Raw genomic sequence first — 24,272 nt, forward strand, 5'->3', positions numbered from 1 at the left:
CCGAAAAAAATTGTCGAAGTCTTGGAAATGGACAACAGAAAAGTATTGGGTGTCCTTTCAATGAAGTGTTGGGCATTGCTTAATGGGCTTTTGGAAATTATTTGGTTCTGAGTGTGCATCTTTAACTGAATATCTATTTACTAAACTATTCTAGAGTTTTGTAGATAATTGATAGTAATGCAGATGATAATTGTCCATAGCAATTCAAGTAAATTTTGCCCAACAGAAAAGATAATCTCAATTATTATTGTCCTGTAGATTGCTAACCAGTTTCCCATTAATTACTCATTTATTAATCTCCTCAAGAGTCATGGGGTAGAAGTTGTACATTGAGTACAGGTGAAGGGAAGGGACTGAGGGGGCACAGTTACTGAGATGTCACCCACTATGTAGGTGATGCAGCCTAAATTCAAACACAAATATACTTGATTTAAGGTGAAAAAAAGTTCACTTTATAGTCTCAGAACACTCCTCAATTAAACTGAACTAGAAGCTTGAAAGTGATGTAATAAATTCTTGTTTCAAAGTTAAATCACCAAGAATTTTAATGAATGATCACATTCTTTTCTTAAACATAGAAAACACCTAAAACTGGCATTGAGGACAAAAGCTTGCCTGTAGCTTGATATCATCATGACCTGATGTGTTAAGAATTCTGTTGCCACACGGTTCTGCTCTAATGAGAGCCTCCTCTGAGTAGATGCACCTTAGCCTTTCTTGTCATTTTCTTGAATACTGCACATGTGCTGTACATGTCTGTCTCTGTACAAGCGGGCTTGTGTAGGTTTGACTACTGTAAAGCGCTAGCAGAGAGCTACAGCTTTTCCGGTCGGTGACACTCAAAGTGCAAGTTTAAGTGTAGGAGGGGGAGGTACAGAAGCTACTTCATTCTCTCCCCAAAGCAGCAGAAATGCATTATATCTAATGGGTTAAAATGTGGTCAACATAATCGAATGTGCATGTTTTCTTGCCGTTTCTAAGTAGTTAGAAATACATTCTGAAGATTAAATTTAAACCAAACATTTACAGAGTCCCTAAAGCAGCTCCTTCAGTGCTTTGAAAATCACTAGCCTGAGTGCTCTCAAAGTTCTCGTCTACCTCTGAAAAATCACGACTATTACAGTTCTTGACATTTATGTAGCTCTTTTTGTTTCATAAAGTGCTTTCACGTACACTCCCTCATTACCTCTCTACAGTAACCCCATGGCAGCTGACCGGATAGCTAGTATTATCTTCATATCCTAGAGAAGACACTGAGGTCCCTCCATAGACTAAGGCTTGTATACCGAGTGAGTGATGGTCTTGGCCAGGACCTTCTTTTCCCAATTACTAGTCCAGTTTCTTTTTTGGTCATCACCCTACTGCAATGGAATATGATCTTTCTGTTTGATCCATTTTTTTCACTGAAAATACAATAATGTAGGGGTGCCTGGCTGACTTGGTCAGTTAAGTATCCAACTCTTGATCTCAGCTCAGGTTTTGATCTCAGGGTCCTGAGTTCAGGCCCTGAGTTGGACTTCATACTGGGTGTGGAGCCTACTTAAGAAAGAAAGAAAAAGAGAGGGAGGGAGGAAGGAAGGAAGGAAATACAATGTTAACATTTAAAAGTTTCACAATTACTATTTTTTAATATAACCTTAACGTAAAACTTTTTCCAGTGAAATCAGTGCACATGAGAGTTTTATTCTGTCCTTGTAATATAACGTTATATCATGAATATTCGTCACATTTCTGTATAATTTCTATAATTCCATGATCTGATTTTTATTTAACTTGGGACACTCCTGAAATACAAGGAATCAACCTAGGAGAGAATATAGGTGAAATCGTGGTAATTAGAAACAGAACCAAAGGCCCAAAGCAGAATTTATGGGAATATTTATGAGCCAGATTTTTTGGCGCTTAGAATTTCCGTTTTCTGGTGAAGGAGAGCAGAAAGTCATGGAAGAAAAGACAGAGAATCTGCCTTTTGAAGCAATATAAGGAGTCATTTTAATGTCTTTATTAAAAGAATACTGCTTTTTCTGTCCTTAATTACACTGACTGTTCATTTTTATCATGTTGAAGGACATTGATGTTAAAGTTGAACCTTTTTGGCTTTATTATAAATCCTCATTCCAAAATGTGGCAGACAGCACAGGTATTCTGAAGACTTAATAATTTTATCAGTACTTGCTTTGCAACATTATGGCAGGATCCAAAGAATTCAAGTTGGAGATCAAGGAAAGGAATTCGGGTTTCCTTTAGAAAGGGTTAGGAATCACTACTGCTAAGCAGCCAAAACACCTGAGTGATGCTCTGTTGCCTGGCAGCTAAAATGATTTGTCTCTTTCCATGAGTATGTTGTCTTGTGCTGTGTTAACCTCCTGATACCTGAGCTTAAAGTGAGTGCCAGAGAACAAATTCAGTGCCTGTATGTATTCCTAACACGTTTGTCTTGCCCTGTTTGTCTCCCTGTCCTTCTGCTCAGGTTCCATACTGCCCTCTGTAGGAAGCTCTGTAGGCAGTGTAAACGGATACCACACCTGCAAAGGTGAGAATGCCATTTCACAGTGCCTCTTTGCTGGATGTGTTAGGACAGTGTTCACGTTGGCATCTGTGTATGTTTCCGTATGTGTGAAAGAACCGCTGCCAGGATGGGTGTGAGGGTAAAAGTCTTGGGAGAAGCCACTGTGATGCTTCTTGGCTGGGTTGCTAAAGGCTAAACGGGTTGGCAGCCAGTGAGATACGGTACTAGGAAATAAATTGGACCACTAGATAAGACCAGAAAGGAAAGACCTTGAAGAAAATATATGTGAATCTTTGAGTCATAAGAAAGCCACATTAGAGGTAGTCTAGTCTAACCCTCAGCCTCCCGGCCCCATGATTTCTCTGTTATTTGGAGAAGAGGGAGCAGAAGAATGCCCCAAATCCTTCACTCCCTTCACTTCTGCAGTTCCCAAGTGTATTTAGCATTTTATTTGTACATCTGAGTACCTAATGTCAAAATCCAAAAGCAGATTAATGAAAGCTCTTTTGCTTTGTATATATAAACAAGAACATTTATGTGATTTAGCAGGAACAGAATCTCTAGTTCACTAGAAGGAGTAGGAGAGACGTTTAATCCTGATGAGTAATTTAGCATGAGGCACCCATGGGGAGGCTTGGAGAGCTATCCCCAATCTGATTTTCGTTTCTGTGATACTAGATCTGACGGAGATCCAATGTGACATGTCAGATGTAAACTTGAAATATGAGAAACTGGGGGGAGTGCTTCGGGAACGCCGGGAAAGCCTTCAGGCTGTCCTCAGCAGAATGCAGGAAGTTCAGAAGGAAGCAGGCTCCGTGCTACAGTGGCTGGAATCAAAAGAGGAAGTCCTGAAAACCATGGATGCCTCTTCATCTCCAACCAAGCCAGAAACAGTGAGAGCCCAAGCTGACTCTAACAAGGTACTGTGTTTGCATGAGCGCTGCATCCCAAACACTAAGAGGAAGGGGCCGTTGTACCCGTGTTGCTGCCGGAGCCTGGGACCTGAGCACGGGACTCGGCCACCCACCCAGGCCATGAGGAGCCCTTTCAAAGGACTAATATGCCTAAACTCTCCTAGAGAATTTTCTTACCTATGAAATGAGAGATTATTATAAATAATATTCAGAAGCAAAACCAGGCACACCTGATTGGCTCCGTCGGGAGAGCAGGCGACTCTTCATCTTGGGGTCATGGGTTCGAGCCCCACGTGAAATGTAGAGATTACTTAAATAAATAAAACTTAAAAAAAAAAAAAAAACCAGGTCTGTTTATAGAAAGAGAATATCCCTCCTCTAAAGGATCGGCTCACTGAGAATGGGATCTTGTTTTCCCTATGATGCTGTAAGCCAAACCATTCTCATCAAAGCCCCTTTCCAACTCTTGGGAGTTTTAAGTATAGCTGTGATTACAGTTCATTCTTAAGGTTGACATGTAGGACTAGGAAAACTATGGGGAGAAATAAGACCATATAGAAAGTCCTATCGAAAAAGTTTTTTGCCAAAAATTTTTTATGTTATAATTGGACATAGTATGCCATCTTCTCCAGCTACATAAATGTCCTTGACCATCACCACCATCATCATCATATCTGACACTTTGTGTGTGTGTGGGGGGGGTTAATAATACCTTCTTACTGGTTCTACCAATATGTTGTACATAAAAGAAATTTAGATCCTGCCACTTAGATTTTCATTTTAAAGTAAAAATTGAAGCAGAAATGTTAAGTATCTTAAAATCATGAAATAAGACACTGATAGAATCAGAAGGGGAAGCTGTAATTACGGCCCAGTCTTCCCGTACTTTCCTCCACACACAGCTCTGTTTCCCCTGCAGAAATCTCATGGCATCCCTGATGTTCTCTCTCCTAGGCCTTCCTGGCTGAATTGGAACAGAATTCCCCAAAAATCCAAAAAGTGAAGGAAGCCCTGGCTGGATTACTGATGACATATCCCAATTCACAAGAAGCCGAAAACTGGAAGGAAATGCAAGAGGAACTCAGTAAGTATTCAGAGGGATGTCGTAAATTCACCAAATTGCTTATCTTCAAAGCAAATACAGAATTTCAGCACATCCTATAAAGCAGGACTTATTTTTAGTTAATTTTCATAAGCAATCAAGAGGCCCAAATAGGGTTAGAGAGTGAGTGTGTCTGATTAGGGAAAAGAATCCAGAGATTCCACTCGAAAGTCTCAGAAGTTTGGCTTTCTTGGGCAGGTCAATCTGATAATCTGCTGTGATAAGGAGAGCATTGGTGATGAAAATGAAAAATGGGAAATAATCCATTCACTGGAAGGATTAGATGAATTATTCTGTGTTCATATTGAACTATATATAAATGATATTGGTGAATATTTATTGGCGTGAAAAAACATTGGCATGAAAGATGTTTATAATATAGTAAGAGTTAAAAAACAGGCCATAAAATAGTATAAGATAAACATGCATCTGTGTGTGTGTGTGTGTGTGTGTTGTATGTAGTTTCATATAACCACTACCACAGTCAAGTACAGAACTGTGTTACTTTGGTTAAAATTAAATGAAGGTTATTTTTAACTTAAATTTTTTTAACGCTACAGGGATCATTTCCTGCAGTATATTAGGAATGTAACTTAGGGATCAGGCCACAGTGACTGGTGAGACTAAAGGAACACATTCTCTCATTTCCCGTCTACAGATTCCCGATGGGAAAGGGCCACTGAAGTGACCATGGCCCGGCAAAGGCAGCTGGAGGAATCTGCAAGTCATCTGGCCAGCTTCCAGGCTGCAGAATCCCAGCTCCGGCCCTGGCTGATGGAGAAGGAACTGATGATGGGGGTACTGGGGCCCCTGTCTATTGACCCCAACATGCTGACTGCACAAAAGCAGCAGGTCCAGGTGAGCCACGAAGCTTACTGCATTAAGCAAAGGAATTGGAGTCACATGAACCTGGTTTTGAATGCTGCTCTCAGCAAGTAGATTTCAAATGACCCTAGACAAGTCACTTAACCTTCCAGAGTTCCATTTCCTCACTTTAAATGAGATGTCTGTGAGGGCTTTATCATAGTGCCTGTCAGATAGTAAATAGTCGATAACTGTATTATTAATATCATTACAGAGGCAGTTAGATGAGCGGATGTGAGAATGGGGAATTTCTGACTACCTTGTAGAATCGTATTTTACTTTTAATCCCCAGTGGTAGTGATCATATTACTTAATGTAATGTCTTATATCTGCTGGCTTCACTTAAAGATTCTCTCTTGCTCAAACCTCAAAAAAGAATTGATTTAAGTGCCTACCATCATAGACATTTAGGTTGGTCAAATTATGTCATTTCTAATTCTTTTCTGCTGAGAACTTTTTCTTCTTCTTCCTCCTCCTCCTCCTCCTCCTCTTCTTCTTCTTCTTCTTCTTTTTTTTTTTGGCTAGCACCAGAGAACCTTCTCTTGTTCTACATCCTCTTCCAGACTCTTTCAAACTTGTTCCATTTCTTCTCACCGTCCACCAAGTTCTCTAAACTAAGACCTAAGAGTAGTTTTTGAAGGAACCCTTTCTTTTAGCCCCTGCATCCAATTAATTATCAAGTCCTATTTAGTTAACTTACAAATATTTTTTATTCCACTGGTTTCCAGACTCTTTGGTCTTAAAACACTTTTACACTCTTAAAAATTATTGAAGACCCCAGGGGCACCCGGGTAGCTCAGTCCAGTAAGCATCTGACTCATGATTTTGGGTCAGGTCATGATCTCAGGGTTGTGAAATTGAGCCCCACTTTGGGCTCTGTGCTCAGCACAGAGTTGCTTGAGATTCTGTCTCTCCCTCTGCCTCTCCCTCTGCCCTGTCTCTTTGTCTCTCTCTCTCTCTAAAATAAATAAATAAATTTGTTTTAAAAAATTATTGAGGCCCCCAAAGAGCTTGTGTTTAACTATTGATATCTATTAAGGGCACTTGGGTGGTTTAGTTGGTTAAGCATCTGACTCTTGATCTCAACTCAGGTCTTGATCTCAGGGTCATGAGTTTAAGCCCCACGCTGGGTGTAGAGCCTACTTAAAAACACAGAAAAATACTGAAGAATTTAAAAATATATATTTATTAATTAATTTAAAAACAATATTGGTTAAACTGTAACATTAACATAAGTAACATATTTATTTTTTATGAAAAAATAACATTTTCCAAACATAAAAACTTTAATAAAAGAGTGGTATTGTTTTATGGCTTTGCAAATCTCTTTGATGTCTGACTTAGTAGAATGTTCTCACACATTTTCATATCTGCTCCTGCACTCAGTCTACTGCAATACCAGACGTCATGTAGCCTCTGGAAAACTCCACTGAACATTCATGAGAGAAAAATTATAAAAGGCAAATAATATCTTAGTATTTTTATGACAATAGCTTGACTTCATGGACCCTCTGAAAGGGCCTGGAGACTCTGAGGACCCCCAGAGCATACTTTGAGAACCACTGTTCTAATTCTCCATGCTAAGTGCTCCTCCCTTATGGAGGCTTGATCTCAGGCCTCTACCATTGCAGCAGCCTCCTAATGGGCTTTGTCTAGCACTTTCTCCACACAGTTACCAATTATCTCCTTAATTCACACATCTGAATACATGAAAATGTTTCGCTGGCTCTTGGCTGCCAACAAAGTCCAAGTACTTGCTCAGTGTCGTATATGAGGCTTTCCACAATCTGGTCCCAGTTTGTCTTGCCAGCCTCGTTTCCCACTCTTCTCCCATATACGCAGGTTTCGGCTCACACCAGGTGACTCGTCCTTTCCTTGAACACACCCTGCTCATACTGCTCTGCGCCTGTGCTAATCTACACCTTCCACCTGAAATGCCCCTCCTCAGCCTGTCTGCTCACTGGGAGAACTCCTTCCTTGTGTCCTCTGTGAAGCCTTTCCTGACTTCCCTTGTCCCCTCTTGTCATCCTCCACAGAATTAATCATCCTTCTTGCTTTCACAGTGCCATGTTCACATCAGTGTTATCATTCTTACTTTTTTTTGCATTCTGTTTTAGTTCATCGTTTATGCATCTGTTATTCCTTAAAGTCATGTCTTACTTACTTAGGTACAGTGTGAGTAACGAACACTTTCCATAAATTATTTTATTTAATCCTTAAAACAGCCAAGATAAGTACTTTCTCTCCTCATTTTATAGATGAGGAAGCTGAGATTTGGAGAACTTTAAAAACTCACCTAAGGTTATATATACAGCTCGCGAGTGATAGAGTCAGGATTTGAACCTAAGCAGTCCAACTCCAGTGCCTATAACCCTAACTACTTTGCTGAGTGAAATAGTGGATAGAAAAGAGTAAAAACACATGCTACTTGCTTTAAAGAAGCTCATTGTCTAATCGTGCTATGTTATAATGGATAGATTGTATGCGCTGTTGGAATTCCAAGAAAGAAACTTGGAAAAACAGAGGTATAGAGAGTTGAAATGGCAAGCCCAGCCAGGAATATAGCTAGCTCTGGGACCCAGGGTTCCAGACTTGCAGTTCAGAGGCCTGGGTTTTGTCTGGCAAACCTGATGAGTGCCAATCCAGAAAACAAGGCCAACGTTAGTAACTGATATTGAAACAGAGTAGGACAAATAAGAAAAGGAATAGGCACAATCAATGACCTTTCAAAACAAGTTTTTATGAAGCAATTGTTAGAAGTGATATTGCATTTTCCTAGTAGCCTGGTCCTTGGAGTTTTCTGGTTTATTTTCTAAAGGAGTTGGCACTACTTGGCATAATCCAGAATCGGTTTTTGTTTTGACACTCTTTTTACATCTGTCTTTTCTCTCTAAACATCTTGATGTCATTTCTATTACAGTTTATGCTGAAGGAATTCGAAGCACGCAGGCAACAGCATGAGCAGCTGAATGAGGCGGCTCAGGGCATCCTAACAGGCCCTGGAGATGTCTCTCCACCCACCAGCCAAGTACAGAAAGAACTCCAGAGCATCAATCAGAAGTGGATTGAGCTGACTGACAAACTCAATTCCCGTTCCAGCCAAATTGACCAAGCTATTGTCAAAAGTACCCAGTACCAAGAACTGCTCCAGGACTTATCAGAGAAGGTCAAGGCAGTGGGACAGCGACTAAGTGGCCAGTCAGCCATCAGCACTCAACCTGAGGCCGTGAAGCAGCAACTAGAGGAGACCAGTGAGATTCGATCCGACGTGGAGCAGCTGGACCATGAGATTAAGGAGGCACAGATGCTTTGCGATGAGCTCTCAGTACTCATTGGGGAGCAGTACCTCAAGGATGAGCTGAAGAAGCGTTTGGAGACAGTTGCCCTGCCTCTCCAAGGTTTAGAAGACCTTGCAGGTAAGTTAGGGTAGGCACACACGGCTGACATTAGTGGCAGGCCAGAAGATTGGCTTCATGATAGTCCCAAGACTCTAGGGTAACCTGTAAGCAGGTTTCGGACTCAGACTAGTGTTACCCTCACCCTTTGTCCAGCTTCAGTGAGAACCACTGTGGTTATCACATGTTGACTGAGCACTAACAATATGTGAAGCTTTATATGGCGTAATCCCAGAGATAAGAGCACTGATATCCGTTTCGTCAGCGGGTAGAGATTCATGCTCACAGATACATGTATAGGTGGAGTTACACACATACTTTCACTAACACTCATTTATACCGTGTGCGTGCACACACACATACATACCATATTGCAGAATTAGATGCTTATGATGGCCTTGTACAAGAAGAATTTTGCCATCAATTTGTTGCCTTTCTCTAGAAACATTTATGGCCTTTTACCAGCTTAGAAGTAAAAGTTTACTTCTGTTACTCAGATCACCTTACAAGGTTGATGTGAGGATTAAATGAGATCTAGCATATGAAGGAGACCAGTTCCGTGCTGCTTTTATGGTAGGCCCTCAGTTAGCATTAGCTTCCTTCCCCAAAGATTAGACCATATACTCTCAGCAAACATTTTGAATGCCATGTTCAGATTTGATTGGTTTACATTTGATTTTCTCATTTCAGCTGATCGCATGAACAGACTCCAGGCAGCTCTTGCCAGCACCCAGCAGTTCCAGCAAATGTTTGATGAGCTGAGAACCTGGTTGGATGACAAACAAAGCCAGCAAGCGAAAAACTGCCCAATTTCTGCAAAATTGGAGCGGCTACAGGCTCAGCTCCAGGAGAACGAAGAGTTTCAGAAGAGCCTCAACCAACACAGTGGTTCCTATGAGGTGATTGTGGCCGAAGGAGAATCTCTGCTTCTTTCTGTACCTCCTGGAGAAGAGAAAAAGACTTTACAAAACCAGTTGGTTGAGCTCAAAAGCCACTGGGAAGAGCTTAGTAAAAAAACTGCAGACAGACAATCCAGGCTCAAGGATTGTCTGCAGAAAGCTCAGAAATATCAGTGGCATGTGCAGGACCTCGTGCCATGGATAGAAGATTGTAAGGCCAAGATGTCGGACTTGCAGGTCACTCTGGATCCAGTGCAGCTGGAGTCCAATCTCCTGAGATCAAAGGCTATGCTGAGTGAGGTGGAAAAGCGCCGCTCCCTGCTGGAAATCCTGAACAGTGCTGCTGACATTCTGATCAACTCCTCAGAAACGGATGAAGATGATATCCGGGATGAGAAGGCTGGGATCAACCAGAACATGGATTCCATTACAGAAGAACTACAGGCCAAAACAGGGTCTCTTGAAGAAATGACTCAGAGGCTCAAGGAGTTCCAGGAAAGCTTTAAAAATATTGAAAAGAGGGTTGAAGGGGCCAAACACCAACTTGAGATCTTTGATGCTCTAGGCTCTCAAGCCTGTAGTAACAAGAACCTGGAGAAGCTAAGAGCTCAACAGGAAGTGCTGCAGACCCTGGAGCCCCAGGTAGACTACCTGAGGAACTTCACTCGGGGCCTGGTAGAAGATGCCCCAGACGGATCTGATGCTTCCCAACTTCTACATCAAGCCGAGGTCGCCCAGCAAGAGTTCCTGGAAGTGAAGCAGAGAGTGAACAGTGGTTGCATGACAATGGAAAACAAGCTGGAGGGGATTGGCCAGTTTCACTGCCGAGTCCGAGAGATGTTTTCTCAGCTGGCGGACCTGGACGATGAGCTAGACGGCATGGGTGCCATCGGCAGAGACACCGATAGCCTCCAGTCTCAAATTGAGGATGTACGGCTATTCCTCCACAAAATCCAAGCCCTCAGGTTAGACATAGAGGCCTCTGAAGCAGAGTGTCGGCAGATGCTGGAGGAAGAGGGGACTCTGGACTTGCTAGGTCTCAAGAGGGAGCTCGAAGCCCTGAACAAGCAGTGTGGTAAACTGACAGAGAGGAGCAGGGCTCGCCAGGAGCAGCTGGAGCTGACGCTGGGCCGCGTGGAGGACTTCTACAGGAAGCTGAAAGCCCTCAACGACATGACCACAGCGGCAGAGGAGGGGGAGGCCCTCCAGTGGGTCGTGGGGACCGAAGTGGATCTCATCAACCAACAATTAGCAGATTTTAAAGTAAGTCTTGCCCTTGTTTTTTAATCTTTTGCTATCTGATACGTATTTCTTTTCATGTAGCTTGGAAACCCGTTGTATATACATCTTAACTTTTGTCCCCGGGGCTGCTATTCTCACTTCCAACACCGTCAAAGCACACTGTCTGGAGACTAAACAGTCTCTTGGATTCTGGGCAACTGGTTTGAACATTTTTCTATTGTAATTTATTTCAGTGTCAATAACCAACTAAGGGTATAGAAAGAAATGTCCAAACGTTTTTGCTTACTCTGAGAATCTCCTCTTGTGATTTGTAACAGCAGCGGATGTTTCTCCGGGTCCCTGTTTTTCATTTGAGGTGTGAGAAGTCATAAGATAAACAAAGGTCATCTTCCTGAAGTGTTGATTTTTTTTCCTCATATTTCAGGGGAAAGTTATTGATGTATTATGAAATAAAATCAAAATTCTCATGAGTTATTAGGATGAAACATGACATTTCAAAGGAAATTCCCACTTAGAGCAGGCAGTGCTTAAGACTATACCCCAGGCCTCCAGGAGTACGAGTTCTTGGCCTATAGGAGAGTTTGAAAAGCACCACCCTAACTGCAAAAATGTTTTAATTCTTTGCCTGAGTCAGAATTTCCAGTCCTGAGATTTTGTGAGTCGAAATGAAAACAACAGGGGAAGATGGGAGGAGTTGACTAAAAAATGCGATTTTGCCAGGTTAGGGGCTTGGAACTTTCAGGACTGTCTGTTGGGTCATGGCTCTCAGGATAGGAGCCTTTCATCCTGAGTTTCCTCTGTTGTCAATGCCAAAAACGGCCTCACTCCACTGCTGGAGGGCCCTCTACTGCTTTTCCGTCCTGGTGCACGGAGTAGATGTGGAAAGGCTGCTTCCAGCACTTTGTTTCCATCACTAGTGTTAATTATTCCCACGTACACCGTCATACTCCTGCCATCAGAGTTTGTTCTCTAAAGCCCCTGCCTGTCAGGATTCTTTTGAGTACAGACATGGATGGAGAGGTGGTGTTAACACCAGGTCAGAGCCCCGTAGTCCTGAGAAAAGTTACAAGACCCAAGTACAGAAGGGTGGCTATTTCAGAAGGACCCTCAACTTAGGGGATGTTCAGCTCTGAAGCGGGACATTGGCTGAAGACCCTCTATGGTGTTTGGAGACGGTGCACTTTGGAGTGACAAGTCATCATTTTTGGGATTTTCGAGGCCCCAAATAAGGAGGGGGAGGAAGGGGAAATTCAGACCTGTGAGCCCACATGTTTTCTTCTTGGAAACGCCCACACCTCCATTCCAGTGGCGGGGTGGTCCTTCTTGCTTCATCACATGTGGTGTTCCTGCCTCTTCCACTGTAGCGCCTCAAAGGAGAGACTGTCTTCTACAGGCTCTGGCTTACTTAGGATTAGCTGTCTAACCAAATAAATGAATTTCTTAGAAAACTGAAGCCTCTCCCTTTGGGCTTCAGAATAGTTTTATCAAACTAGATTCTGATTTACATGGGAATTGTTTTAAATTTTATTTGCCTGATCTTCTAACCACTATGTCGTGTAGACGTTTTTCTTGATGAGTGCAGGTTAGTGTTAGTAAAAAGATGATGCTGTTCTCTCTGATGGTGATATCCTCAAGGATATTAGAGACATTTGGGGCTGCTTTGTATTGAACGTTTCTCAATCACTGTGCAGGTTGAGTTGGGTTTTGAAGTTCTTGTTTAGTGCGTCTTAGCGTGTGTGTAGCTTCTAAGTTCCTCCCTCTTTTTTTTTTTTTTTTAAGATTTTATTTATTTATTCGACAGGATAGAGACAGCCAGCGAGAGAGGGAACACAAGCAGGGGGAGTGGGAGAGGAAGAAGCAGGCTCCCAGCGGAGGAGCCTGATGTGGGGCTTGATCCCAGAACGCCAGGATCACGCCCTGAGCCGAAGGCAGACGCTTAACCGCTGTGCCACCCAGGCGCCCCCCTAAGTTCCTCCCTCTTATCCGTGTTCTACCCTCCTGTGGTTACTTCTCACTTCTGTCACTGGGCCTGCCTTTAGCAGTGTGTCCCTTACTTCTCATCTTCAGTGAACTGGAAAATGAAGTAAACAAGCCTGTTAAAATTGCATTAAATACAAGCTGGAATATAAAAAAGAGTCCACAGGCAGGCATACAGAGTGGATTTGAGGACAACTAATCATTTCCTTTTCATTTAATCCTAGGTTGCTAGAAACATTCTGAATTTTGATGTAGCTGGAAGATTTTAAGAAATTACTGGACGTTACTGTATTTTATTTGTAGCCTAGTATGTAGCCTGGAAGTGCTCAGAGTTGTCACTGCTTAGTTGTTTATGATAGCGTGTTTGTTTTGCTGATTTCTAAGAATAAGCCTCCCACTACCAATACCCTGTGAGGACTGGGACCAGACACTGATGAGCTGGTCCCCTTAGAGTGTGTTTCTCTGCAGGGGACTGCCGTTGAAATGCAAGACTGGGAGAAAAGAGAGAGAAAGAGGGTGGTGGAGCTGTGCGCCTTGTGTGTATCCTCCTCACGTTGGGGGTGCAAATCAGAAGCCTGGTTCCACAGGTCCGCCTTATAAAGTCAACGGCTTTGGGAAGAGTTTTTGTCTCCTCCCAGCAAAGGCCTTTGGTCAGGAGGGGAGGAGCACACTCCTGGCTCAGCTCCTGCTGAGCTCATGGGAAGTGAAAACAATGGGAGGGGAAAGCTCAGTGTGTCAGTTCCACAGTCCCTGAGAGGCTAAGTAAAGGGAAGGTCTTTTTGGACCCATTCTGAGGACTGAGTCATTTTTGTGGTTTGAGTATTGAGTTCTGGGTTAATGTGCTCTATATCCAGCAATGGATTAATCTTCCCTCACTAAAACAGCAGACCAGATTCATAAGGCGTGACTCTGCTTTCAGATTCAAAGTGTTTCTAATAAGTCAAAACCAGAGGGGCGCCTGGGTGGCTCAGTCGTTAAGGGTCGGCCTTTGTTTCAGGTCATGAACCCAGGGTTCCAGGGATCTAGCCCCGTGGCCCTTTTTTGTTTCTTTAATGGGATCACACTCTCAGCACAGAATCTGCTAAAGAGAAGAGGATATGAGTCTATAGACAGAAGTGCGGGCTCTGCCCTGACCTGGCTGACTCCACTGCGGATGGGTGGAAGGGACAGATGAATCAGGTCTGGGGACAACCCCAGGCTTACTTGGGGCTGTGCAGTAGTGCTGAGAAATGCGTAGAGAGGCAGCTTGTGGGAAAAGTTATTTCCTCCTTAAATGAACGTGAAAAACTGAAAGTCATTATTCCAAGGAAAGGCTTTTCCCTCAGTTGCTTCTGAGTAAATGATAGAATCTGGGCAGCCAGTAAGGATTATCAAATGGGAAGAGAGTCCTCTCCCACTCTACACAGGCAAAGACCTCAAACCTTCCTGAATTAGGTGCTTTACTGGGTTCCGTCATTCCAGAAATCTCAAATGAGAATGTTGAGTATGTTTTCAGAAAACTGGAAGGAAAAGACTTTGGCTAATCTCTTCAGGAAATTCTGTTTTCCTGAACGAGAGTCAGTGATTATTGAGGAAAAGGAATTGTATGTGCATAACAGGACACTAACAAGAAAGGAGGGACCTTTATTTCACTGAAACCGAAGCCAAAGAAATCTATTAACTGTGATGATAACACGAGGCTTTCCTCATCTTGAAATTCCCTGTGCTAGTTTTATAGTCAAGAATTGAGATCATTCTGGGTCTCAAACCAACCCCTTCCTACACACACACACACACACACACACACACACACACACACTGTCTTTCTCTTTCTCTCTGCCCAAGAACCACAGTGGCCTCTCATTCGGGAAGCAGGGCATCAAGAGCAGCATCAAGAAACCCAGATGCCCTTGGTAGTCTGTATTACATGTGTTAATTTGTATTTACTGCGTATTTGGGCCAGGCTTCAGATTCAGCACTCCATCACTTGGTGACAAGAAAGAACAAGTGGGAAAAATGGAAACATTTTAGGGTCCATAGGTTTCTCACAAAGGTTCACTTCACCTAATGGTGCATTGAAAGCACCCAAGCCTGTTGGTCTTTTCCTTCCTTGCCTTTGAGGCTGGGCTGGTGGGATATAGGTAAGGCCGTGGGCTTGCTTAGGACTGTTCTCAATCCTAATTCTGGTTGAGCAGAGCCCGGGGTCAGGGATTGCGCATGCTTACAGCCTTTGTCTGAAGACCTTGGTATCCTGCCATAACGCCAGAACAAGAAGGCCCTGTAAACCTCTTCATTTGATTTTTTTGCTTCATGGAAGGCGAGTTTAGGCTTCCCTCTGAGCACACATGAAAACTCTTAGAAGACAGGGCCTGACATGGAGCTGAAAGGCTGCCAATTTACACAAAGATACTTTCCTGCCTTTCAAACAATTACAAAGACAGTATCAGCCCATCTACGGTTTTGCCAGTTAGATTCACTAGAGAATAAAGCAAATGAGATCAGCATTATCTGCCTGCCCTTGGAAAGAAAGGAAATCACACTTGGTATGACCTGTCTGTCACCTAGAGGTTTCAGTATCTCCAGCTCTACAACAGCAAGGAAAGTTGAGTAGGCACCCCTGTCCAGCCTCGTGCTGACCCTTGGCCTGTCCTGGTTTTTTCTTTCTTCCATCCTCCCCTTCCTTCCTTCCTTCCTTCCTTCCTTCCTTCCTTCCTTCCTTCCTTCCTTCCACGAGGCTACTCCAATAGGAACTACTAGGGTCCAAGGAAGTAAAGAGAATGCCCTAGAACAGCATTTCTCAGCCTAGGCACTCTTGACATTGTGGGCTGGATAGTTCTTTGTGGTGGGGGGTTGTCCTGTGCACGGCAGGGTGTTTGGCAGCCTCCCTGGTCTATACCCACTAGATGCCAGTAGCAACCCTTCTCCAGTGTAACAACCAAAAATGTCTCTCTAGACACTGCTCAACGTCCCCTGTAAGGCAAAAATCTCCCTTGGTTGAGAACCACTGCCTTTGAAGAAAATTGCCACCTACATGTGGGAAACTTAGAATTCAGCTGGAAAAGGTGCTGGTTGATTAAGTTAAATATTTATGTAGCAGACGCCTTCTCATAATCTGATTAAGGCTGTGTGGTAGCAGCAACTGCCTCTAAGTCAGCCTTCCTTTAGGCCAAGCCCTGGATTCTTGATTTTTGCTAGTACTAATCCGTGTCTGGTTTAAAATTTCCTAGGCACTTTCCCTGGCGTCAGCAGTTCATTTTTCGTGGAGTTGTTGATGCAGGTGTTTGGTTGATGATGCGTTTCTAAAGAGAAGAGGAACTTCCTGTGTGGAAATACTTCAGGAAGCTTCCTCGTTCCATGCTTTTAAGGGGAGACTACGGTCTGTCAGTTGCTCTCCTCAGCCCAGGAACTCACAGTTTGGCTGCTGATACTTATAACCCTTCGGAGACCACCCCCCAACCCCCCACCAGAATCCCAGGACTCTGTAATAATCCTCTCTGCCCCCACTGTAGCAAATGGGTGGGGAGAAGGTGAAAAAGGCAACTTTAAGGACTTTAGGTTTGCTTTATGTTGAACTTTTTCCAGCCCCATTTTAAGTATCCCCACTAGTATTTTAAATATCAGCATCACAAAGCAAAATCCCAAGATTGCAGCCATTACATCATCTTAAAGGAGCCTCACGCCTCAGAGAAGGTAGTAAAACCAAATGGAAGATCGTCAAGAAATCATTGATGGATTTCACACACACAAAAATCTGTCTGCATATTTTGATAGCAAGGGAAGATTTTAAAGCAACAAAGGAAAGGACTGAGCAGTTTGATTTGAGTTTCCTGGAATTCTTCACATATCATATCAGCATGTAGCATTTGCAACTAAGGTTCACTATTTTGTACAAGAAGGAAGAAAAATATGTTTCTAGAAAAACTAGAATTTACTCCATGCAGAACTTAGGTTTATTGTTGAGTATTTGTTTAGTGAACACGGTTGAGATAAGCACAGACTTGTAGAACAGGACTGTTTCTCATTGTATCTGGAAATGAACGGTAACCAGTCTCAGGCCTTGGCTTAGTCCTCAGCCTTAGGTTCAGAAAAATCCTAGGCACCTTCAAGCTAGCTGGCTGGCACACGAGCCATAGCATAAGCAGGGAGCCTCTAGGAAGTGTGGTAAGTTGCTCTGAAGGGCACTTTATTGTTAGGGTTGGTTGGTTCACCAGGAATGAAATGAGTCCCACAGGGAGTCGTGTCAGGTCACCGCACCAAAGCATCACTGCACCAGAGGGCTGTCTCCTGCCAAACGGATTCTTCCCAAGTCTCAGCTGTCCTGGTTGGGAAAACCTAGCTATGGGAAGAATGTGCTCCCTCCCCACCTTCCTTAATACTTAGCCACTGCCACTACTGAGTGCTTTTCAAATACCAGCCTCTGGTATTGGCGGTGGAAGATGAATGGGATACACTTATTCCCTAGGCCATCACAAGCTGTTTTCCTGCTGCTAGCCCTGTGATTGAAACGTGGACCTTTCAGAACTTTGGCCAGTCTGGGATAAGAATAAGTGCTACGTGGTGATGGTCCATGGATCCCTTGGTGGGGGTTGGGAGGAAGGGGCTCCTTATTCCTTTCAGTCCATTCGTACTGAGCACTTGCTCTGTGCCAGGCCTTGTGGGGGGACAGTGTGTTACGGGAAGCAGGCACAAGGGAGTGCAGCGGCAGTGATATGTAGTGGCAAGTACGGTGAGAGACACCTAAGTCTAAGTGAGCTCAAACCCTAACCTCCCCCCATCAGTCAGACATTTAAAATTCCAGTTGCAGACAAGAGAACTCTGTGACGTGAAGGTGTTATAATACTTTGTTCAAGCCAACTGCAAGTGACTGTTAGAGCTGGGATTGGAAAGGTTTGTTTGGTACCAAAGGCCATGTTTGACCAATAGTTCTGAACTGGGGGCAGTTTTGCCCGTTAGGGGACATTCAGCAAAATCCAGAGACATTTTTGATTGTCACAACTGGAGAGGCTGCTACTAGCATCTTATTCAGCCCACTTCTAGAGAGGTGGGGGTTTGATATTTTTTCCCCCTCTTCAGATGCCATGACAAGTAAGAGTTAATTGACAAAAGAGTTCCACTGCCTGGCAAAGCTTCATGGTTTTCCTCCCTCTTTTAAAAAATTAGTCAACACACTAGTGTTAGTTCTGAGAGTGACTTACACAGATCTGTTGGATAAAGTCAGCATCCTGGTGAACTAATTTGAGTCAGTGGCTAAAGAATTCTCTTAATGCTTGACCAGTCCCCACCCCACCCCTCCACAAGGCTCCTGCTGTGGAAATCAATCAGCTGCGTATCTCAGGCCGCTTCCTGTAGGGTGTGTTATGGAATGGCATCAGCCCCTGCACCAGCTGGGAGTCCTGCTCTCAGTGTGATTTTATCAGACTGTCTCTTTTGAGCCTTGCTGTTTGGAACAAAGGATCCTCTGTTAGGAATGCAGAGAGCTTCTCTGATTGGACAGCAAACATGTACGCACATGGTTCCCATGGAAAAAACAGACAAATTATGCTGTAGCCTTTAGAACTTGGGCCTCCAAGGTGCCTTCCCTAGCTTCTGTCTGTTTTCACCCTTCTTTCTGTGGGTGCTTATCCTGCACCGAGATCAGTGTAGGGGCCACCTGATCTGATAGGTTAAGTGATGGCATCCTTCAGAACTGGTCTATATCTGTGCCTCTAGTCTTTTCCTTCTCCAGCCTTGGAAACTACATATTTGATCCCCACTATTTTCCCAGTCTTATTTCTTACATAGACCATCCATCCACTCCATCCACTTATCCCAAACACTCCTTATACATTTTGCCTATTTCTACCCAAACCTGAAGGCTTGGTTCAAGTACCATGTCTCCCCAAAGCCTCCTTGATCTACCCGGCTCACTACTTCTCCTGTTCTCCTAAACCACTTAAGATGTGTAGCTCATTTGGTCTTTATCATAGACTGCCAAACTTTGGTGTTTTCTGATTCTGTGCATTTGTCCCATCTCTAATCTCAATAAATTTATTTTCGTGTCCCTCGAAGTAGTTAACATATTGGTGTACATGTACTTGGAGATTAGCAAATATATGACTGATTAGATGAGTGCTCTTAATTTCTCATAAGCCATGTGAGCTCTGGGATTCAAAATGCTGTCTACTTTGCAAGACTTGAGGCAAATCCTTGTGAATCCTGAGAAATTCTAATCCTAGCCTAGATTCTGAACCTCTTTTTCTTGCCTGTGGACTCCCTTCCTTCTCTACTAGTTAACATATGTTAAAGGAACACAATTTCATTTTGGCATTAGCCTGAACAAGACAAAGAAAGAAATTTGCTACTTCGAGTGCACTTAAAGAAAGCCAAATCCTGAAATATTGTCTTGTAGTTGTTACCCATCACTTTAGAGTCATTGTCACCAACCCAGTTAGTTCACAGCTAGGAAGAGTCTTCATACTTCATGCAACTTACTGTATTTTAAAAAAAAAAAAAAAAAAAGAGTTTGAGTCAGAAATACCCAGCTTTAAATTTTGGCTCTATCATTTACTAGCTAAGTGACCTTGGGGGAAATTATTTAACCTCTCTGTATAGTTACTTAAACTATAAAATGTGAAATGATAAATCATACCTTTAGAGTTTTTATGAGAGTTAAATGAAGTGATGTAGATGAAAGCACTGGGCATATATTAAGTGCTCAATAAATGATAATAATCTCTTATTTTTTAAAAAAAATGTATCCAGGCATACAAATTAGAATATTATGAAATCTTTTTAATAAGAAGTTATGCCCTTTGTGCCTAGAGATAATTATTCTCCAGAAGATTTGCTCAAAGACCCAGTTCCCGATTAGATTAGTTCTTTCTCTTTTTGGAAAAATGGAAATTGTGAGGGTACAGTAAAATTAGCTCAGTGGCAGCAGTGAAACAAGTGGATGGACAGACAGCTTTCCTGAGCAGTTTTTGTGGGGAACGAGTGTAGAGCTGGTTTCTAACCTTAGAGTTGCAGTATATAGGCAGTATAGGTCATGACTCGTAACACAACTTTAAATATACTTTATGTACACATACATACATATACTTGTTTGCTTACTTATTCATTAACTTGTTAACTTATTCATATCAAAATCCCACAGCCAGGGGCGCCTGGGTGGCACAGCGGTTAAGCGTCTGCCTTTGGCTCAGGGCGTGATCCCGGAGTTATGGGATCGAGCCCCACATCAGGCTCCTCCGCTATGGGCCTGCTTCTTCCTCTCCCACTCCCCCTGCTTGTGTTCCCTCTCTCGCTGGCTGTCTCTATCTCTGTCGAATAAATAAATAAAATCTTTAAAAAAAAAAAAAAATCCCACAGCCAGCATGTTTTTCTGAGACCATTTTGACCTTGGCTTATGTGCTCTACAAATCAGTGTTATTTTCATATCATTAACCAGAATTAACCAGAAGCCACTACCAGCTCAGTGACTTCCCCAGTAACTCAGAGTTACTCATCAGATCAGCTTTAATGATCTCAGGGTCCTTGGCCTAATTAGCTTTTAACATAGGCCATGTTATCTTCTGTTGCCATACAATGGCAACTACCAAGTCAGCATCTTTGGGAGAGACACCTCTTAATATTAATCAATCTTGAATTAAAACATTGAGGTGTGAGGGGAAAAGGTATCAGCTTAGTTTCAGAGGAAAGCAGCTTAAAAAACACAGATATAATTAATCTCTCTGCCAAGCATATATACCAGATCCAGATAGTTTTACAGAAAAGCTTTAATTCTTCACAGTTTCAGCAGACATGTTTTTAATATTCGGTTATATGTATATATGAGTTAAGGGAAGAAGGTGCTAAGAATTCAAAGAAATTGACTTCTCTGAGGCCTCCTCAAGCTTGAATTCATTGCATCTATCTAAGTGACCCATTTAATGTCTCTGTCATCTTGCAGTTCGTTCATTCCCAAAGGAAAAGCTCTCATTTGCGTCCAGTTCTTTACATTCAAACCTAAGTTTGTTGGTTGTTGATCAATGGCAAGAATTACTTTAGTATCAAAATAAAAGAGACAGTTTTCATAAATCTCTTCTCTCTGAATTATTTATCCTAACTCCTTTTCTAATATTGGAGAAAGGACACCCATAGCAAGATTTCTTGGCAGTTCACCCCAAGGGCCTGTTTCATAGAAATAGCCAAGCAATTTTGTGAAGTTGTTAAGACATAAAAGTTGTGAGGTCCTGCAAACCTGGAGCAGGAAAGACTCCTGTCAGGCGCCCTTGACTGATGCTCTCCTAGTGCTGTTCGCTTTCCTTTCAGAGTACTCATCACAAGTGAGTCCAAATGAGTATCTGCCGCCCCTACTGGAACGTAGGCTCCTGACCACATGTGGCTTATCACTCTCCCCCCTGGTGCCTGGCATAATTTAGAGCACATAGTAGACCCCAGTAAATGCTGAACAAGTTGAAAAGAATCAAGGCTCCGTCTTATTAAATTACTTGCCTTAAGACGACAGAAAGAGGAACTCAAAGGTCAAAGAAGTACAGGTGAAAAAGATAGCATCAGGACAGCATCATGTCATGGAAGCCAAAGGAGCCGAGTCTCAGGAAGAAGGGAGGATCAGTACTTTCTCACCACTGCTTATCCTTAACCCACTAATGTGATCCAGCTGCTATCACTGCACTGAAACCGTTCTCTTGGAAGTATTCCCTGATGTCCTAGTTGCCAAAGCTAGTGGCCTTGTCTAACTCATCGTCCTCCTCATCTGTTATGCAGCATTTAACATCATAGCTTCTTTCTCGTAACCCTCCTGTGCATTTACTTTCCTGACATGGTATTCTCTCCATTCTCTTCTCTGGCTGCTATTCTGCTTTCTTTTTTGGTTGTCCTCCTACTTCCCAATGTGGTTCTAAAATTCTGTCATCTGCCCTCTTCCCTTTTCTCTCCACACTTAACCCCTGGATGTCCACCCCCTCACTCTTCTATGGGGGGAGACTTCCAAATCTGTATCTCTACCCCAGACCTCAGTCTTTTGTGTGAGGGGCCTTTCTGGACGTCTCCATGTGGGTTGCCTTTGAGTACTTCACACTCAGTATACTCTAAATTGAATGTGTACCTTTTCAAATAGTTTCTTCCCCTCTGCTGCCGTTTTATAGGACAATTATGCCCTCAGGAATACAAGAGAAAGGTACAACATTATTTTAAGTTTATTTACTCCTTAACCTCTACCTTTTATCTGGTCAGTTTTGAAGTCCAAATATTCTGTCTCTGTGATTTCCTTCTCAGCTCCCTTCCTCATTTTCACGAGTTCAGGCTTTTGTTACCTCTTGCCTGAACTACAAAGTCCTCCTGATTGTTCCACCTTCAGTTTCCCCCACCTGCAGCTTATTCTGTACATACACCAATGCAGCAGCATCAGACATAAGCTCAAATCCTAAGAGCCTGGGCTTTCACTAGCTATGCTACTTTGGACAAGTAAGTTTACCAACTCAAGCTTCATTTATAATTTAAGAATTTGGATTTTTAAAATGCGATCATGTATATTAAATGGCAGTTTAATGAGTACCTAGTCCCAAATTCTTAGGAAACTTTCCTCCCACCACTCAGTAACTCTCATGAGCTCCTGGTAAGTTTAAGTAAATCTCAGTGTCATAATGATTTTCTGAATAAAGCATAAATTCATGCTTGGCACTCAAGGGCCTTGTTGAACTGGCCTTGAGCTACTTACCATTCTGACCTCTCATTTTTCCCTTTCAATATGCCCTGTACTGAAGCCATGCTGACTTTGAATTTGCTTCTTTAAGGTCCCTGCCTCTAGCCTTTCACTTAGAAATCCTGTCTTCACCATCTCTACATATACACATCCTAGTGAGTAAATGTAATTCCCTCCATAAAGGCTTCCCTGACTCCCCCTGCCTTCCTTCCCTCCACTCTTCTGTCCAGTCTTTTCTAATTTGCAGAGCCTGGTGCTTTTGTCATTACTGTCTTGGTGAGTGGCTAAAAGAGGGATTAATATACTGTCTTTTGGAAAGTCTGCAAGCAGGAAAGGGCTTACAGGGGTCATGAGAGTTCCTACAGAGTGTGTGGAAAGTTTTCTCATGGGTTTGGAAATACATGTGAGCTCACAGAGCATCAAAATCCTTAGTATCCCATTTAAAAGAAGCTTCACGGGGCGCCTGGGTGGCACGGCGGTTGGGTGTCTGCCTTCGGCTCAGGGCGTGATCCCGGCGTTCTGGGATCGAGCCCCACATCAGGCTCCTCCGCTATGAGCCTGTTTCTTCCTCTCTCACTCCCCCTGCTTGTGTTCCCTCTCTCGCTGGCTGTCTCTCTCTCTCTGTCGAATAAATAAATAAAAATCTTTAAAAAAAAAATAAATAAAATAAAAGAAGCTTCACATCACATTGTATTGCTTAATGAGCCACTCTGTAGCCATCTTTATGTAATAAAAACACCTCAGGATGGTAGTTACTGATGCCCAACAGGTACAGACTAATACTGTGGAGTTTCCACTTGCCACTAAATAAGTGCTTGTAAAGTCTAGCGAGCCTAAGATGAAAGGCATTTCATAGATTTAAAATGTGCAAGATGTAACCAGTCTTCTGTATCCTCCTCTAATCAGAACTAATCCTCCCAAGAGAGAGGGGTACATGAAAAGATAGTAAAGAATCTGGGGAAGTGTGGATCTGGGGTCTCCAGATTGTCCTAGGGGGCTGGTGGTTTAAGACTGGAGCAAAGGCAAAATGTCGGGTTCAAAACTTGGAGAGGGAGCTGTGTTAGGGTGTGAGGAGACTCCACCCGGCTGTCTTTAATTAAGAAGACAGCAGGAAGGGCCAGGATTGTTCTTTCTTCTAAGTTCACTGAAAGAAAATCCAACCAAATTTTGGTCTTAGGAATTTCAAAATAAGTAGAGAATTCTTTGAACTCTGTAATCAACTAACTGGAAACTAATTTGAAATTTGGCTTCAGCACTTATATTTGTGGTTACAGGAGTGGGGGAAGCATCCAAAGAGGTTCTCTGGAGCTCCCTGTACTTGTCTTTTGAAAAGTTTACACACAGCATGTGAAATGAACAGATGCTTTTTTTGTTGAAGCTATCAGGGTAACAAGAGGCTGAAAGCTATATCAGGTATTTATTTCAGTCACTGAGATGGCTATTGGCAGAGTTCCACATACCAAAACTAAAGAGAAACTCATGAACAGATTAAAAAAAAAAAAAAAAAAGACATGGAGGAAAGAGCCCTGTGCTTCCTCTCCTGATTTCTTCCTAAACACATACTGATGATAAAAAAGGAGCAGTGCACTCAGATAGCACTCTCTGACTTCTTTTTTTGTGGTCGGGGAGAGAATTGGGCAACTTTATGTAATCCTTTCTATAAGACTGTGTTTGAACTTTGGGGAGATTTCTCTATAATAATCTCTTAA

At 42.8% G+C, this 24,272-nt stretch overlaps 1 protein-coding gene across 1 annotated transcript in view; it reads left to right on the plus strand.

Annotated features, from left to right (window-relative positions):
- MACF1 (microtubule actin crosslinking factor 1) overlaps positions 1-24,272 on the plus strand; it is a 154,568-nt gene that overhangs the window by 64,842 nt on the left and 65,454 nt on the right. The window contains exons 38-43 of the mRNA XM_040619306.1: positions 2,471-2,533; positions 3,188-3,429; positions 4,378-4,507; positions 5,184-5,383; positions 8,310-8,805; positions 9,475-10,946. Of these exons, the coding sequence (XP_040475240.1) occupies positions 2,471-2,533; positions 3,188-3,429; positions 4,378-4,507; positions 5,184-5,383; positions 8,310-8,805; positions 9,475-10,946 (2,603 nt within the window). The remainder of the gene's footprint in view (positions 1-2,470; positions 2,534-3,187; positions 3,430-4,377; positions 4,508-5,183; positions 5,384-8,309; positions 8,806-9,474; positions 10,947-24,272) is intronic.

This window comes from Ursus maritimus, unplaced genomic scaffold (genome assembly GCF_017311325.1).
Source record: "Ursus maritimus isolate PB19 unplaced genomic scaffold, ASM1731132v1 scaffold_32, whole genome shotgun sequence".
Taxonomy (NCBI): Eukaryota; Metazoa; Chordata; class Mammalia; order Carnivora; family Ursidae; genus Ursus; species Ursus maritimus.